The 18,353-nt window shown below is 40.3% G+C and overlaps 2 protein-coding genes across 3 annotated transcripts in view; one reads left to right on the top strand and one right to left on the bottom strand.

Annotated features, from left to right (window-relative positions):
• The window catches only part of LOC126371690 (trifunctional purine biosynthetic protein adenosine-3), a 38,979-nt gene extending 23,810 nt beyond the window's left edge, over nucleotides 1–15,169 (top strand). Inside the window, exons 5-24 of one of the 2 annotated variants that reach the window (XM_050016985.1) lie at nucleotides 611–741; nucleotides 1,237–1,360; nucleotides 1,978–2,200; nucleotides 3,885–4,101; nucleotides 5,029–5,227; nucleotides 5,564–5,771; nucleotides 6,415–6,662; nucleotides 7,069–7,218; nucleotides 7,627–7,795; nucleotides 7,983–8,067; nucleotides 8,202–8,448; nucleotides 8,922–9,037; nucleotides 9,221–9,356; nucleotides 9,572–9,750; nucleotides 10,305–10,415; nucleotides 11,471–11,614; nucleotides 11,959–12,120; nucleotides 12,595–12,728; nucleotides 12,907–13,030; nucleotides 13,562–15,169. In XM_050016985.1, the coding sequence (XP_049872942.1) occupies nucleotides 611–741; nucleotides 1,237–1,360; nucleotides 1,978–2,200; nucleotides 3,885–4,101; nucleotides 5,029–5,227; nucleotides 5,564–5,771; nucleotides 6,415–6,662; nucleotides 7,069–7,218; nucleotides 7,627–7,795; nucleotides 7,983–8,067; nucleotides 8,202–8,448; nucleotides 8,922–9,037; nucleotides 9,221–9,356; nucleotides 9,572–9,750; nucleotides 10,305–10,415; nucleotides 11,471–11,614; nucleotides 11,959–12,120; nucleotides 12,595–12,728; nucleotides 12,907–13,030; nucleotides 13,562–13,750 (3,296 nt within the window). In that variant the 3' untranslated portion in view covers nucleotides 13,751–15,169. Of the gene's footprint in view, nucleotides 1–610; nucleotides 742–1,236; nucleotides 1,361–1,977; nucleotides 2,201–2,583; nucleotides 2,859–3,884; nucleotides 4,102–5,028; nucleotides 5,228–5,563; nucleotides 5,772–6,414; nucleotides 6,663–7,068; nucleotides 7,219–7,626; nucleotides 7,796–7,982; nucleotides 8,068–8,201; nucleotides 8,449–8,921; nucleotides 9,038–9,220; nucleotides 9,357–9,571; nucleotides 9,751–10,304; nucleotides 10,416–11,470; nucleotides 11,615–11,958; nucleotides 12,121–12,594; nucleotides 12,729–12,906; nucleotides 13,031–13,561 lie in introns of those variants that run through there. The other variant, XM_050016986.1, reaches the window with a different exon arrangement.
• Nucleotides 15,170–15,512: 343 nt separating this feature from the next.
• On the bottom strand, nucleotides 15,513–17,596 carry LOC126371748 (dnaJ homolog subfamily C member 28). The gene is made up of 4 exons (XM_050017100.1): nucleotides 17,380–17,596; nucleotides 17,037–17,255; nucleotides 16,457–16,807; nucleotides 15,513–16,233 (listed from the first exon to the last, which is right to left on the bottom strand). Exons 1-4 carry the CDS (start codon nucleotides 17,497–17,499, stop codon nucleotides 15,793–15,795), a joined length of 1,131 nt encoding a protein of 376 aa, XP_049873057.1. The 5' UTR covers nucleotides 17,500–17,596; the 3' UTR covers nucleotides 15,513–15,792.
• Nucleotides 17,597–18,353: the final 757 nt, after the last annotated feature.

The raw sequence follows: 18,353 nt of genomic DNA, 5'->3' as shown, positions 1-18,353 counted from the left end.
TACTCTTCGCCCCGCACCGATTCGTAGCTAGATTTACCTCACCCCTCTCTTTAGTCTTAAACTACCGTAAGCTCTTTAGAGAAGCGCGGGTTGTCTCGCTCACACTTACGCGTTTTGCTCCATACGGTAAGAATGAGATTTTTGTATGGAGTACCCGGGGTATGCGTGTGACACTATAATACTTTTTTTTAGACTCATCATCTCTCTACCATTATCCCGTTTCTCACAGGCTCCGATTACGTAACCCGAAGATTTGACAGGTTCGGTTTTTCACAGAAGCGACTGCCTGTCTGACCTTCCAACCCGCGAAGGGAAAACCAGTCCAATACAGGTTAGGCCACATACTTCCGAAAATGTATTTATCGGGAATGTGGCTTTCCTCACGATGTTTTCCTTCACAGCTGAGCACGTGATAATCATTTACGATCCAAACATGAATTCAAAAACAATTTCGTCTATCATTGGTTTAGGCCTGTGCTGGATTCAAACCTGCGACCTCAAAGTGAGAGGCAAGCGTTCTACCAACTGGGTTACCACGGCTTCGACTTTCTTTTTAGACTGAGTCCATTTAAAAGGACGTCCGTTGTGTAAATTATTCATTTGTCTCCAGGTGTACTATACGCCGGTCTCATGGTGACCAAGTCAGGTCCGATGGTGCTGGAGTTCAACTGCCGGTTCGGGGACCCAGAAACCCAGGTCTTAATGACCCTCCTCGAGTCCGACCTCTATACTATTATGAAGGTAAGGGTCTTCTTTCGTGTGGGTTGTGATTGTAAAACCAATGGTCGAGCTCATCAACCTTAGTGACAGTATTACTATTGAGCCGCCAAGGAGCCCTGACAAGGCTCATCTATCGACTATATGCTTAGGTAAATAGTAGCCTGGACCAACTGCTTCACGTGCCCTCCGAAGCACGGACCATCTTACTTTTTCAAACAATCAGGTAATTCAAGCCTAAGAAGTCCTTACCAAACAAAAGATAATCTCACAAAGTGATTCCGAAAATGTCCCCATCGGGAATCGAATACGGACCCCCAGATGGTGAGCCTAACGCTCTAACCAGTAGACCACGGAGGCAGTTACATTCACGTGGAGCAGAAAAAAGTGAGTTATGTGTTTGATCGCTATGTATGTGGGTGTACTTCAGTTCCCTCCTTACTTTTAAACCACTTATTATTGGTAAGGCGGCAAATGTTGCCAGGTACAGACTTTAAATTAAACTAATCTATTTTATAGGCGTGTGTCGACGGCACATTGAAGCAGCATCAAGTGCAGTGGAACACCAAGTTGTCTGCTGTAGGCGTCGTCATCGCTTCCAAGGGATACCCTGAGACTTCCACCAAGGGCTGCGTTATTAGCGGTGAGTTCATTATCATCCAATTCTGCCGTGTCAAAGGATTTGGCGGCGCAATAATAACTAACATTGGGATTGCACTTTCGTTAAATTGTTAAAAACCCGTGTTGTTCAGAAGTTATTTGCGCCGTTTCTCCTCCTCAGGCGTAACGTACGTTCCGTAATTGTGCTAGATTATAACAGCATCTAACTAAAATATAAATGACTTTCAATAAATCGGGGGGGTTAAAAATGCCAAATCGAAGCAGTTCATCTAAAAAAACGGAATATTGCTTTTTCACATTTGTTGGCACTGCGCACTTACTTTTACATGCGCAAATTGCAATATTGCTTTTTAGATGAATTCAAATTCAAAACTCAAATTCAAAAATATTTTTATTCAGTAGGTAACATAGTTACACTTTGAATCGTCAATTTTTACATAACGAACGTCTCATCCGCCTAAAACTACTGCAGCTTCTCACAACCTGTATAGCCGGGGAAAAGAAGCTGCAAGAAAAACCTCGGCACAGAGCCCTAGACGTTCTTTGCTCTAGAATTGCTTTGATGTCTTCGGTGGCTGTGCCTTGTGTTTTCCGAAAATGATATTTGATTTTGATTGATTACTCACACGTTCGTTCCAGGCCTGTCCCAGGTGCAATCCAATCCGGGCATCGTGGTGTTCCACAGCGGGGTGTCGCGCGGCGCCAACGGGTCGCTGGTGACGTGGGGCGGGCGCGTGCTGCTGGTGTGCGCCCGCGCCAACTCGCTGCGCGCCGCGGCCGCCGCCGCCACCGCAGCCGCCTCCGCCATCGACTTCCCCGGCGCGCAGTACAGGAAGGACATCGCGCATAGGGCGTTCTCTAAGTGAGTATTCTGTTCGCGTTCTTCATTATAATTTACAGCTGTAACGACACGATTGACAAAATCTTTTTCAAAAGAAATTCTAATGAAGTCAACAACATTGACACCAAAATATATATTTTTTTTATATAAGCGTATATAAACCACACGTATACGTAGCGTATGCGTAGCGTGCGTTTAGTGTGTGCGTAACGTGCGTTTAGTGTGTGCGTAGCGTGTTCGTAGCCTATACGTGTGCTTATTCCGAAATACACATTCATAATGTCTCGTTTCCTTTAATTAATCTTGTCTTCTCATCTTATGATCATTGTCTCTGTGTTTTCATTCAATCTTGCATGTGTGTGTATGTCTCATTCACCTGTTTCATGTTTGTCCATTTGTTTCAGCATGCAAGGGCAATGAGACCAGTCTTATATTCCAGTTTTTTTTTTTATAACGTTCCTATTTTAAATACTTTACATTTCAAATACATTCTATTCAAAAGTTCGTCGTGGTTGTTTGTTTGCCTCAGCTTTCATTGTTGGGAATTTGGTGAGAATTTGAAGTTTTGTTGTTTATTTTCTACAAAGCATTTTCTTTATCTTGTAAATAATCTACTTTTCGACTTTATTTTTTTTTAATAAAGATCTCCGTATTTTGTTAAATAAATCATTTTTCATTATTTTTGGGTTTCTTTTCGTACCTTTTTGTGTCTGTGGAGAACTTAGTGCATGCTGCATGGAAAATTATATTAATGTCTTGACGTAAATTAAAAAAATGACATAATTAAAAGTTAATTTATGCCTGAAATATATCCTTGAGATTTGCCATAAAAATTATGTGAAAAGAATTTGCAAAAGGTTGATTCCTATTGTTATTTTTTATTGGATATTTTTTATCTCAATGACATACTGTTTTTTCGGAGCCATGTGACCTAACCTGTAAAGGTTTTCCCTTCGGGTTGAAAGGTCAGATAGGCAGTCGCTTCTGTAACAAACCGGACCTGTCAAGTCTTTAGGTTAGGTAAGCGGACTCCGTAAAAAACAGGATAACGCTAGGGAGATAGATCATCGCTATAATCTCGGCTTTTCATTGTATCTATTTGAGAGGCAATTAGACACTTGCTATTACCACTTTGTAGCGTTCAAATACTTTGATGTACTGGGACTACAGACAGCATAAGTCGTATCGGGCATTTTAACTTCGGACAGTCACCATAACGCCGCGTTTCCAATTGGCAACATTTGGCGCGCGATATTTTGCACAACATGTGCTATCAAACGAAAGTGAAGCAGAGACATGTGAAATTAACCAATCAAAGCTAGAGAGAGAGAATACGATTCATTAGCAACGCACCAATAGACATATTTGGGACCACGCAAACCACATTACGAGTAACATCACCCTTTAATACTAAACTATTTTTAACTAAATATTAAATAAGGTAAAGAAACCTTATTTCCTTATTATTATGCTTTTACCTTATTTAACATTTATCGACCCGGTAAAAATAGTTAATATAACACTAGCTCACAAAAATTTTGGTAGTCAGAGGTACATCCATCGCATCATCGATCACACGATCTAAGTACTACTTTTAAAGCTCGGTTAGGTTACCCATACCTGGCTTTAAAAGTAGTTTACTATGAAATAAATAAAGTGCGTAAATCTTTAAGAGTGACTAACATCACCCTATATATACCCGCAGACTCAACGGCCTCTCATACCTCCAAAGCGGTGTGGACATCGACGCAGCTGCCACACTTGTCAGAGAAATAGAGCCGCTGGCAACGGCTACTCACAGACGTGGAGTACTGGGGAGACTGGGCTGCTTCAGTGGTCTCTTCCAACTGTCTGCTATGGATCCCAGTCTGAAGGATCCCGTGTTGGTTCAGGGTACAGATGGTGTTGGGACTAAGTTGAAGGTAGGTCGGAACTGAAGGTCTAGTAGATATCTTAATACGTATGTAACCGTAACCGTGGGTGTAATTATCAGCTGATGGCGGCACTGATCAATAAATTCGCGATAAAAAACACTGTCAGACCACAATCTTTAGTCATTTGGAACAACCATAAAGAAATATGGAATGAAGGTAAGTGACACAGAATCACTAGCAATACGCAATACGTGGAGTATTTGGCAGACTGGGCTTGTCGTGAACCATACATAATCATGTAAGGTCACGAATTATCTGAATTCTGAATCACATTCCAAAACTAAAATGTGTCATAGTTATATGAATACCTATGGGGCAAAATACCCACAAATGGGCAACATGCCCATAGCTGTCTAAATATAGGGTAAAAATCCCACGATGTTAGAATATGGGATTAGAATGTTTCATAGTTATTCATATAACTATGACACATTTTAGTTTTGGAATGTGATTCAGAATTCAGATAATTCGTGACCTTACATGATTATGTATGGTTCACGACAGGGCTGCTTTAGTGGGCTGTTCCAACTGTCTGCCATGAATCCCAGCTTGAAGGATACTAGCGGATAGTGTTGGGGCTAAGTTGAAGGTAGGTCCTTAATATAGACTAAATTGAGTTGAAGATACAATGGTCTTGATTGCTAAACGGAGTCAGATATTGAAACTCCTGTAGTCGAGAGACTATAACATAAGAAAAAGGAACGTTGAGTTCTTCTCTGGTAGATTTGTTGGAGTCTTCTTCTATCATGTGTAACTTCATCAACCCTGGTGTTTATGGAACAGCAACGAAATGGTCTAATAAGCTGATGGAAGCACCGTCCGATAGATTAAGAACGCTGTGCAAATCAGATAGAATCCTCGCAGCACGATATCTTAGTGGCTCTAATCATTAAAACGCATTTCCTCATTTTACAGATAGCAGAAATAATGAAGAAATATGACACGATTGGCCAAGACCTTGTAGCGATGTGCGTGAACGACATCCTGTGCGCTGGTGCCGAGCCGTTCGCGTTCCTCGACTACATGGCGTGTGGGCGGCTGCAGGTGGATGTGGCTACAACCATCGTCAAGGGGATCGCTGATGCTTGCATCGCTTCTGGGTGCGCTTTATTGGGTAAGTTGTTGGGTGTGATAGCGATCTATCTTGGTTGTATGTATTGTTGTGTAGTTGCAATAAAAATTGTAGGTTTTTATTCTCTCTCTCTCTTCTTCTATTTAATTGGTGGGTTTGGTACGCTTTGTTACAAAGAGAACCACATATCTTTCCAAGCTGTATAACAGTTTGATATATTCGACTGTTTATTTTTGGTATTCTCGACGCCATTTTTACATGCCTTTCATCTGATACTCATTGGTGTTCGTAGGTTTTTCCAGGTAGATTTAATATTAGGACTTGTATCGATGTTGGGAATGAGTTAAATGTGACAAGAATATTTTTTTGTCATTTCAGGCGGGGAAACAGCAGAAATGCCGTCAATGTACGACGTAGGCAAATACGACCTAGCGGGTTTCTCGGTGGGCGTGGTGGACAACTTGAAGCAGCTGCCTCGCAGCAAGGAGATCCGGGCAGGGGACGTTGTGTTAGCGCTGCCGTCTACCGGCGTGCACAGCAACGGATACAGCTTGGTGCAGAAGATCATGCTGCAGAGCGGACATAAGTAAGTATTTTATACTCGTCGCCTTTTAGGGATAGATTTACCAAAACGTGGCAAAATAATTTACATAACAGAACTGTGATGAATTAGACCTGCGTGCCGGCGTACAGTTGTTAACAAAATTGGTACATTTGTAAGTAGGTATACATACATACATACATAAACTCACGCCCGTAATCCCTAATGGGGTGGGCAGAGCCACAAGTAATCAAAGACAACTTGCAGCCACTGTTGATACGAATTCCAAAGATGGATATGATGAACCTTATGTAAGTAGGTATGCTATTGGAAATTATAACTTACGTAGGTACTTATTAAAATTATCATCCTGCTTACAATCGTTGATCCAGGAATTTGTTTTAGGAAGTTCGAAATCGTAAATATATCAAGTTTAATTGGAGATTTGTCATTGGTGGATCCAGATGTTAAAGGCAAATTTTGGGATATCTGCTGATCCTCCTAGCAATTTTTCTCACTCCAATTGCAAATTGCCAGTGATACAGAACTTTTTTATGTGCTTGAGATTCTGCTATTCCCAGCAATAATTACTGGCTTACATTTATAATTCTACATCTTTAACTATTGAAAACTCCATCGTAATCTCTTCAAATCGTCACATTGTAATATAATTTTCGTTTCTGCGCAGCTTCCACGAAAAGGCCCCATTTAGTGACTCTAACAAATCCTTTGGCGAAGAATTCCTCACTCCTACGGGTCTCTACGTGCAGCCTCTGTTAGCTGCTATCAAGAAAGGCTCCATCAAAGCGCTAGCCCACATCACTGGAGGTGGTCTTCTGGAGAACATCCCGAGGATCCTGCCTCCTGGAATCAGGGTTAAGTTGGATGCTTTGAAGTTCAATATCAAGCCGATCTTTGGATGGTTGCAAGCTAAGGGTGAGTGTTGTGTTTGTGTTTATATTTTAATATGAAGCTTTCTTGAGTCTGATGTTTTAGTTGAAGTAGTTGAATGTTTATTGTGGGGCTTATTAGCGATAAATATCAAAAAGTAAGTCCACCACTTAAAACGATTTGTGTTCTTGTTATTTGTCGACTAAAATGGTGAGATATGCGAAATTCAGGATCATCACAAAACACTAATTTAATGTCAATATTTTATTGCATTTCTTTCCTAACACTCCTACCGCTTCGGAACTTCCCAAAGACACGCTCTTTACAGTTTTTCTTTCTTTGTAGCAGTAGTTAGTAGTATTTTATTTATAATCTACAAATTAAATACAGTTATTTTAAGGTTCCTTTAAGGTTAAAATGCCAATATATTTTTTTATTTATATTTCTCCAGGCATGGTATCCGACTTCGAAATGCTCCGTACGTTCAACTGCGGTGTGGGTATGGTACTCATCGTAGATCCAGTGTTAGTTAAAGAAGTGCTGGAGTTGGTTGAAGGACCCGTAGCGATCGTCGGCGCTGTCGAGACCATGGGCAAAGAAGGTGAGAGCGCTTACAATACACAAAGCATTACTCTTAAAAACGAAACTGTTCGGAATGAAAATAAAAAAAAATAGACGGCTCAGTTACTTATCATATTTGTTATTGAATGAGGGTGTTTGAGATTTTTTGGTCACCAGGGTGGTTAAAAAGGCTACATCGAAGCAATTCATCTAAAAAGCAATAATGTTATTTGATATTTGTTTGCATTGCACACTTGCTGCGCAAATGTCAAATTGCAATATTGCTTTCTTAAATGGATGGCTTCGATGAGCAGGGTTTTTACTAAAATTTCGCCACTTGTTGGTGTCACTTTGGCAAGAGATCTTCCATACGGACTGTCAAAACGTAACGTCAGAAATCCACCGATTTCAGAAAACCCTCATTAAAATCTCCTTGCTCTTCAAACAGGCGGTCATCAAGTGGTAGTAGACAACTTCAAGGAGGCGATGTCTCCTCTTACCTCTCCGTACATGACGCAAGGTCAGGAGGTGCCTCAGAAGTCCCTCTCGTACAAAGACAGCGGTGTAGACATCGAGGCGGGAGACTCGCTTGTCTCGCTCATCAAGCCTTTGGCCAGGTATGTGTGACAGAGATAAATATAGTTCTGTAGGATTATATCAAGAGATGCCGCTGAAGTCTCTTTATATGTGAGAGAGATGGTTATCTGTAGGTTTGTCTTTCGAAGTACGCCTCTCTATAGTTGTTAATCAAGTGTTCCTTTACATGAGAAGTATCTTTATATCATGAAAACTTTTCATACACAGGTCGACATCCCGTTCAGGTGTTCTGGGAGGCCTCGGAGGTTTTGGTGGCTGCTTCCAACTGAAAGCCGTTGAACAGGAATATAAGGTACTTAACTTAGATTGTTTTGAAACTTAAGCCACAAAATCCATGTCTGGAAATACTGGCTGTCTTAAAAATCCTTGTGCATCTCATATTGTTGTTGGAAAGTTGAATAAAAAAACTTAAACATATCTTTCCAGGACCCAGTCCTAGTGCTAGCCACAGATGGTGTAGGCACTAAACTCCGTATCGCCCAGAAGACGAACCAACACAGCACCATCGGCATAGACCTGGTAGCCATGTGTGTCAATGATATACTGTGCAATGGCGCCGCGCCACTGTCCTTCCTCGACTACTTCGCTTGTGGCGCACTAGACGTCAATGTAGCCAGGAATGTGGTTTCCGGTGTTGCTGAGGGGTGTAGGCAGGCTTCTGCTGCTCTTATTGGTGAGTTCAGCTCATACCAGTTCTTTAAAACGCACAATGACTAGATGGTTATCTAAGCAATGTTGTGTTGTTTGCGTCGTGTTAGATTATGTGTAATTTGTGCTAAAAAAGTTAAGGAACGTATATTTTATGTATATATGGTTCACTCTCCCCTGTTTGTTCCCATTTGGCTCTACTAAAGATGTGTGCGAAAGAAATAGCTTCCAGGTTAGTTTACATATGTAGTTCTGAACTAAACCACTAGATGGCGCTGGTATATATCGGTCAGTTCTTGAATTCCCCTTGAAGAATACTTCGTGTGGGATCTGGAATGAGGTTTCTATGTCGATGTAGAATGTTGGCTTTTAAGGAGTTCGCTTCAGTTATCGGATGGTGATGTTACGATTTCAAAAAACTGCCAAGCTTCAGATTGCAACTCTATATAGTTCAAACATCATACGAAAGGACATAATATAATAATCGTACTTGTTCAGGTGGCGAAACAGCGGAAATGCCGGGAATGTACGAGGCAGGCATCTACGATATCGCAGGTTTCGCTCTCGGCGTCGTCGAGCGATCGCACATCCTGCCCAAGATCACTGATATTGCTGTAAGTATTTTGTTCAGAAATAGTTTATTTATTTAAAAACAGTTGTGATTTACGACTCCGTTCGCAACAAACACGTGTTCGTATTATCTTTGGAAATATTAAATCAATTATACTTTAATGCACAGAACTTAAGTATAATCCTCGAGAAAGCCGATTAAAGAAGAACTTTTACTGCTTTAACAGATTGGGGATACCATCATCGGTCTACCCTCCAACGGCGTTCACAGCAACGGCTTCAGTCTTATTCACAAGCTAGTCAAGAAGGCGGGACTGACGCTGCAAGACAAGGCACCTTTCAGTAAAGAGGGACTTACCCTGGGTAAGTGAAAGAAACAAAATATTTATTGTTATTCGAGGATCGCGCCATCTCTTTCGAGGTCTACCACGACACCCCTCATGAGGCACCCAGCTGCATGCGACAAACATGTCCAGAGAAAAGGGAAGCCTTTGCCCAGCAGTTGGATCTTGTAGGGTAGACCACTTTAGAAGAGTCAATTCTTATCTCTCTGACTGTCACCAAATCCCTCCCAACAGGGGAAGAGCTGATCAAGCCGACCCGTATCTACGTGCGGAGTTTGCTGCCGGCGCTGCAGCGCGGCGTGGTGAAGGCGGTGGCGCACGTGACGGGCGGCGGGCTGCTGGAGAACATCCCGCGCGTCATCCCTGACCACGTGCGCGCACGGCTCAACGCGCACTGGTGGAACGTGCACCCCGTATGTCTTCATATAGGGATTCTCTTAAAATGCATAAATGGTTTTGTCATAATTTTAATTATCATAATCCTTTTCGCATAACGTTTTTAAGCATAATAGTACTTTCCAATAATAACATCTAAGAATACTGGTTTGTTAAGTATAACTTATTTTTGGACTAATATTTGTTGGTATAAATTTGATTCGCATATAAATAGGTATCCATAATTCTTTTTTAGAATAATAGTGTTTTGTCATAATTTTTACAAGGCATAACAGTAGGTTAGGGTGCGGCGGGGGTGGCCCTCGGGCCACCCCTACGCCGCCAGCATGTTTATCTTACACACGAAAAGTACGCTGAATGATGACCAACAGCATGAAATAGAGTCAAAAAATATAAAAAGTCACAATCACAGTCAAATAAAAAGACCGGGTGAGAGCCTTCAGCGCTCCCCATTTGTCCGGCCAAGTAGTTAATGCCATCTGCGGCAAATCTACAATAAGTCACGTCAAAAAAAAATTAAAAAAAAACTGCAATCTGCTTGGCCGGAATTGAAACCAATGTATTGTTCCAGGTGTTTGCATGGATCGCGGACGTGGGTAATGTTGAAGATGACGAGATGCTGCGCACCTTCAACTGCGGCATCGGTATGGTGCTCATCGTATCGCCGGAGAACCAGGCCGAGGTAGGTTAAGTGAGGCACAGTAAGATTGAGAATGGAATGTTAAGTTGGTTTGGACACGCAGAGCGGATATCTGACGCATTTTTTAAACAGCTCGAGCCAGCTTCGACCAATAGCCGTATAACGTCTATGTACGTAGATAGTTACGTTATGTTAAACTTATGGATAGAGCTATGTACGCCGTTACTGTGGTCTACATCAGACCCTTTTATAAGTTTAAGATTAGAGATAAGTAAATACTTAATGTATAACATGTGGCTGTACTTTATACAGGGTGTTAGTGACATCGTAACGAAAACTTTGAGGGATGATTCAGGCCATGATTCTGAGTTGATATCAAGTGGAATTTTCCGTCGCAAAAGTATGGAATGGAAAATAATTTAAGAAAACACAAAAATTTTCATGAATTTTCCGACAGGAAATTCCACTTAATATCAACTCAGAATCATGGTCTGAATCATCCCCCTCAGTATTCGTTACGGTGTAACTAACACCCATACCTACTTGTATGGCTACCTGTATGTACTGGTGCGGGGTGTAAGTGACATCGTAACGAATACTGAGGGGGCTGATTTAGCTCATTATTCTGAGTTAATATCAAGTGGAATTTTTGATCGCAAAATTATAGAATTGAAAATAATTAAAAAAATAATTAAAAAAATCATGAATTTTGCGACGGAAAATTCCACTTGATTTTAACTCAGAATCATGGCCTGAATCATCCCCCTCAGTATTCGTTACGATGTCACTAACACCCAGTATATATATAAAAAAAAAAAATAGATAGCATTAGCTGCGGTTTATTTTTTGATACTCTGGATATAATTTAAACCGCGTGTGGTGGTCGTGCAGACCCTACAGATCTTTTACTTATAAAGAGGTGCTTAAAATAAAGGATTCTCAATAAAGTATTATTGATTTATTGATTGATTCTCCTCCACAGAGCCTTTCCACCTTCCTTTTATTTTGGCTAACTTATCTGTCTGGATTTTGGACATTTATAGCTTTTGACTCTCCAGATTGTTTGTGTGTAATGAACATGTAACGCATCGGTGCAGGTGATGAACATCACCCGCGCCCACGGCGCCATGGTGATCGGCAGCGTGCAGGCCCGCGGGCCGGGCGGCGCGCGCGTCGTGGTGGACAACTTCGCCGCCGCCCTCGACTTCACGCGCCGCATGCCCATGATGCCCCGGAAGAAGGTACGTTCAACCAATATTACGCAGCCAAATTCCTCAAGTTGTATTCAATATTTTAGTTTACGCGGATGAAACGTTCGTCAAAATATATTTAGGTTTTTAAAATTGAGTTATTCCACTCTTGGATGTTCCTTGGCCTTCCCACAAGTCTACGATCCAAGACTTTGCCAGACAATATAACTTGGAGCACGCGATATCTGTCATTTCGAAGCCTAAATACTCGACTTTTCTCTTTATTATTATGAGCAACATCTGTCTTTTCTGACCGACACGTCCTAAGACCTCGTTAGCGACAATGTCTCCAGCGTACATTATGTTATGTACTCTAAATTCCGTGTTGTTCTCAGGTGGCAGTCCTGGTGTCAGGTAACGGCTCGAACCTACAAGCGTTGATCGATACGACCCGCGACGCCACGCAATGCATGTGCGCCGATATTGCGCTTGTCATCAGCAACAAATCGGATGCCTTCGCGCTGCACCGCGCTCGGGAAGCTAATATACCCTCATTAGTAAGTAAACACGTAGATGATATGGACTATTTAATATATTATAGTAATTGGGTAAAGACAATAGGTAAAGTCTAATAAAAGAAGATTGAAGAATGTGATGGATCAGATAGAGAGGAGGATTGTAGTGGGACTCACCCTGAAAAGGTCAATCCGCACCCACAAATACATACACTAAAACACACACACACTAAAACTGGTGTATATCACGTAGACTAATACGGTGGGCACGACACAGCACTGCGCGATACCATTGCATTAGTTAATTCAAATTACAGAAAGCGGGTACTTACTTCATCTTGTGATGGATGTATCTCGGACTATACCAATTGGGAAATAATCGTGAGCTTATGTTTATAACTGATTTGACTGGAATTATTAAGCATGTAATCGTTACATGAGACTAGCTACTTGATCAATCCTCTACCACTCTACCTTACTCCATGATTGTACCGAATAACAACATCATTTCCACAGGTATTCAACCACAAGGAGTACAGTTCTCGCGAAGAGTTCGACCGCGCCGTCTCGGCCGCGTTAGAAGCCCACAAGATCGACATCGTGTGTCTCGCCGGGTATATGAGGATCCTATCAGCTGAGTTCGTCAAGAAGTGAGTGTAAAAAACCGGACTTGTTAAATCTTCAGGTTAGGTAAATGGACCCCGCGAAACGGTATAACGTTAGAGAGGTATTGCCAATAACGTCACTAAAGTCGAAGGGCCTCTCTCGCTTCCACTTCATTTATATATTGACATATTGAAGAATGTAACACGTTATCTTCTCGTACAGATGGAAGGGCCGCATCATCAACATCCACCCGTCCCTTCTGCCGCGGCACCCCGGGCTGAACGCGCAAAAGCAGTGCCTTGACGCTGGTGACAAGGAGAGTGGATGTACCGTGCATTTTGTTGACGTGAGTATCCAATCACATACCACTACTCACACAAATCTCACTTTAGTTCGTTTGATCGTTTCATCAGCATTCATTTAAGACCCACGCTTTTGTCGATGTAACATTCTCCATTCTTGTCTATCAAGGGCCAGTTTTTTGACCTCTTTTTTTTTCATAACACATAATCGGGTTCCTACCGCGTTATTGTCAGGGATATAAGATTCCCGATATTTCTTTTTTTTTGAGGTATCGTTTGTCGTGTCTTATTTTTGTCCAGTCTTCTCCTGTTCGGCTCGCTTTTTTAATCTTCTTTTTTGTGTGTACTGTGTAAGACATGATGAGCTTTTTATAATAAATAATATAAACTCGCGTTTGACCACAATTTTACTTGATTGTAAGTGACGATGTGGTCTAGGATGAATCACGCTTATCTACCAAATGCCTTTCACTCTGCACGCTACCTTTGAAGACTCCCAGATTATAACGATCTGATGGAAATCCTCATTTCCATTCATTCATTCATTCATTTTTTCATTTTGATTTGATTTCCAGGAGGGCATGGACACCGGGCCGATCATCCTCCAGGAACGCGTGCCGGTACTCAAGGGCGATACAGTGGACACCCTCACCGCGCGCATCCATACGGCCGAGCACCGCGCCTACCCGCGCGCGCTGCGCCTGCTAGCCAGCGGACGTGTAAGACTCAACGCCAGCAAGGTCGTATGCTCTGGCACTGTCTAGCCCCACACCAAGCTATAAAAACCAGGGTTGCCATTGCTAAAATTCGAAAATCTATTAAAAAGTCGTTTTGAAACGACCTAATTTTACAATATGGATTTAGGATTGAAATAAAATATTTCATTTCATTTATGAATCAGGCTCGAGATTGTCATTTAAATTTTCCACTTAGCCAAAACTTATAAAAAATGTAAAGACGAAATAAGTCCTGAGGGATGGTAACCCTGACCCTGTATTAATGACTACGAAGATATTCGATAATAATTCTCAAGATGGTCGTGACTTAGATAAGTTCAATTCCAATATTTTCAATATACATACATAGACATACAAAATGTGCCAACGGGCCTAGCATGCTATGTAAGCGCGACGCGACGCGAGATAAAATAATATCCTTGGTACACGCGACTACCGGGATATCTGCGATTTTTTCAAGATGACGCAATCCAAAGGAAATATCTCACTATTGTATAAGAAAAAACAGATCCCTATTTTCATAAGAAATGTGAATTTTGTAGCTTTTAACATCATTTGTGTGGAGTTGTGTGACACACTTTCCATTTTCTATAGTGAACGAGGAACCTTAACTCGTCTGTCAAACTCCCTATTAAATTACTAAAGTCAAGGCTGTATGGTCCTCAGATCTTTGCCTGCTGTATATAAGGCGAATTTAAACAACAACAACAACAACAATAACAACTCGCGCTTGACACTCGCTTTGCTCGCGCAATCAGCGTGCTAGGCCTGCGGGACTTTTTGTCAACCTACTATAGTAGGTACTTATGATATCAGTGTTTTTTTCTAAACCTGTATTAGTTAATTAAACGTATAATATCGAATACTAAGTCAATTACAGATTTAAAGTCCATTCCAATAATAGTTCCTAATGTAAACAAAGACTACCCGCATTATTTCTTTTTTGGACATAAGGTTCGTTTTCGTCCATATTAACTTTCGTCTTCGTGACGAAGAGTGGGTGTAATATATCCTCATATGTGCCTACCCCTTAAGGATACAGGTGTGATGCTATGTTGTTGTAGCCTTCGTATAAATAAATTAAACTGAATTTTGACACGTCCCTTACAAAAGCTGTGACTTCGATTTACTTCAACCACTGAATTTGACTTTATGAGTGTCATGTTAGCATCATAGATAAAACCCATTTTAATTTAGCGCCAAAGTAAAACGCCGTGCGTAAGAATTAACGTACAACATTCCAGAAACATTGTGCCTTTAAATGTGCCATTTATACATTTCCATCTCGAATGTAACCAAGATCTTAAGTTGTATATTTTAAGATAGAATAAATTTTATAAATAATGTATAAGTAAGTTGTTTAGAGCGTTTACAAATAAACTTTATATTTTGTTATATAAAATCAATTACATAGACTATGTTTGAAATAAAAGTGTTTGATATATACATTGTTGTTTAATTTCACTATAAAATATAGCTTCTTTGTATATTATCACAGTTAATAATTTACTAGCTAATTTAACTATATTTCATGTTCAACAACCTGGCTTTTTAAAAAAATAACTAAAAAGGTTGAAACTGCTCACTAATGTCAATTGTGATTTCGGAATAGGGAATATGTACTACTTAAATATTTTCGCAGGTTTTTGTATTTGCCAAGGATTGAACCACATCTGTCAGCCCCTCATCGCAAATTCCTATACTTTTTGATTCTATCCTTTTCTGTTATTCAGAACCGTCATTTGCTAGAGCGAGAGAGAGCGACCGCATGCGGCAGAAACGAAGAGGCGATAGCGTGTGTAAGCGCGCTCTCTCGATGAGGTGCTTTCAAATGTGCTTAGACCCTTAATCTTACCTTTACATTTCAAAGATATGGATTTTATTCGGTCCTAAGGGTTGAATCTGGCCGCATCCCATCGCACTTGTCTATGCTTTTATCCTATCGTGACAAAGTACATAATCTTGCTCTAGAAAATTATGGTTTTGAGTAACAGAAAAGGATAGATAAGTGCAGTACCGGGCTGGAAGCTTCAGTAATGCTACTAGTAAGCCGAAGACTAGATTTATATTTAATCATAATTCTTCTTCTTTTTAAAACTAAACAGTTCTCCTATAGCTTTGGCTAAGACTCCTACTAAATCCTCCCCTGTGTCATTGACAGGTGTGACTTGTGTTTCCTCATGAACTTGGTTAGTAGAAGGCCTTTCCACAGAATGTGGGCCATTCTTCAGAATATCGTCACACATCTCCTCAAAATGTATGTGAAATTTCTGTTTACTCATCAAAGGAACTATTAGATTGAACTTATTAATTTTACAATTTACAGATTGTGCCAATTCTTTATTGCTTTCGTATATACGTTCCCATTTTTTCTCGTCCTCCGGGCTGAGAGGGTAAGGCCCAAGGTACTTTCTATCGTTTATTATTTCTTTTCTCAACGCCTCAATGTCTTGGTCAATGTCCTTACTCATTGTTATCCATTCGGGAGTGAAACCATTATTTATTAAAACCTGTAAAAAATATAAGAGACACTTGTAAGTTATTTTGATGAAACCTGCCATAAGCATCCAAACATTCTATGTAAACTTGTAGCCTGTAAACTTGTAGCTTGCTAGTAAGAAACATTTACCAACAAAAACTCCAAAAAAAATTATCAATATTAAGAAATTAATTATTGTTCTTCAAGCAAAAAATCTCTGTTACCTAGCCACACTAGCTACAAATAAATATTACCTCATTCAATTTATGAGTTGTGAAATCAACATAAGGGTTCATATTTTGGTTTTTTAATGGCTTTCCTATTCCACTCAATTTTTCGAATTCCCCTTTAGACATCGACTCTTGAATCAGATCTTCAACTAGTCTATCAAAACCATACTTTGTTTTTATGTCATGTTTCTGTCCATACTGTCCTTTCTTCATGAGAGTTTTGTCTGTAGCAATGGTTTTAGCCATTCGGTACTCCATGACATTTTCCGAAGCCCTCTGAGCTCTGGCTTGGGACCACTGTTTGGATCTTTGATAAGGAGTGCCATGACCAACACCTTCGTAGCTGAGGTACTGACGATGCTGTGGTGCTGTGTGCTATATATATAAATTTATATATTTTTTTAATTAAAAGGTACCTAAGTATTATTATTTTAATTTTCATCATATGTCTTAAGCAATACAAACATTGAATCAAAGAATAGTTGTTAAAAGCTTCTTTAAGAGTATAAAATAAGCTTCAGTGATATCAAAGGGAAACTCTTTCTGACGGGATGGTTTTATACATATAATATAATATAGAGTAATATATACAATTCACACATACCCTGATGTCGTAAACAATTTTCTCAACATCTTCACTACTGCTGGTGCCTGTGTTATGTTTAGTAATTATTCTATAAGCATTTTCAATGGCTACAAATTTATCAATATCTGCTTCAGGGGAACCAGAGTCCGGGTGAAACTTCTTAGCTAGCTTCAGAAACGCCTGGCGGGCGATGATCTGTTTAGAGTCAACAGGTATTTCCAGCAGCTTACAGCACTCCTATTACGTGATAAACATTAGGTTAACCTTGGAAAAGTATCAAAATATATCAGTAACTATCTCAAAAGAAAACATTGCACGACAAATGACATGACATCTCTAAAACTACATTTTTAAAACTTACTTCTATCGTCTTATCCACAGCTTTAACGGAAATAAAACGAATAATTTTATATAATGTAAAACTGGAACTAATATTAAATAGATCTCGAGTTCTTGTATACGTCACTGGTAATTTATTCATTTTCAAAAATATTATTTACCCGGATTCACACATTAGTGTTCGTCAGTAACATAGGTACTTGTACCTACTGTCACAAATTGGTCACAAAACTGTCACCTGTCACTTACCTCGTCTCAAAGTTCGAGTTCGTATAGAGATAGAGTTCGTGCCTCGTGTGTGTAGGTATGTACCTCTTGTACATATGTACCGAAGTACCTACGATTTTTTTTTTTTGTTTTGTTTTTCCCCGAAGGGTAAGGCAAAGGGAACTATGCCCATACAGCCATGTCTTACGTATTTTTTTTTCTTGATGATTAATGAAATGATGAAAGGTGATGATGATGAAACCTAAGCCCCCACCCTCGGAGTAGACTCCTACTCCGAACCCCAAACGAATTAACTCAAAAGTCCGCATAAACTTTTGAGTTATGAAGCGGCTTCCCGACACGAAGCGAAAATAGGCAGATACACTTTGTTTATTGAATACTCCAATATAATAACACTCGCGAATGTCTTCCGACTAACTTAATGCGATCATTAACCACAAAACACCACTTCGTATTAATTATTTAGATTACTCAATGAAGAAAGCAACTGTCCCGTTCCCGTTTCCCGCCGAAAAGCCGAAGTACCTACGAACTAGGTAGGTACTTTTTTTTTTTTTGGTTTGGTTTTCCCCGAAGGGTAAGGCAAAGGGAACTATGCCCATACAGCCATGTCTGACGTATTTTTTTTCTTGATGATTAATGAAATGATGAAAGGTGATGATGATGAAACCTAAGCCCCCACCCTCGGAGTAGATTCCTACTCCGAACCCCAAACGAATTAACTCAAAAGTCCGCATAAACTTTTGAGTTATGAAGCGGCTTCCTGAC

Source organism: Pectinophora gossypiella, chromosome 13 (genome assembly GCF_024362695.1).
Source record: "Pectinophora gossypiella chromosome 13, ilPecGoss1.1, whole genome shotgun sequence".
Taxonomy (NCBI): Eukaryota; Metazoa; Arthropoda; class Insecta; order Lepidoptera; family Gelechiidae; genus Pectinophora; species Pectinophora gossypiella.
The sequence above is the reverse complement of the archived record's forward strand: the minus strand, read 5'-3'. Positions and strand labels throughout refer to the sequence as shown.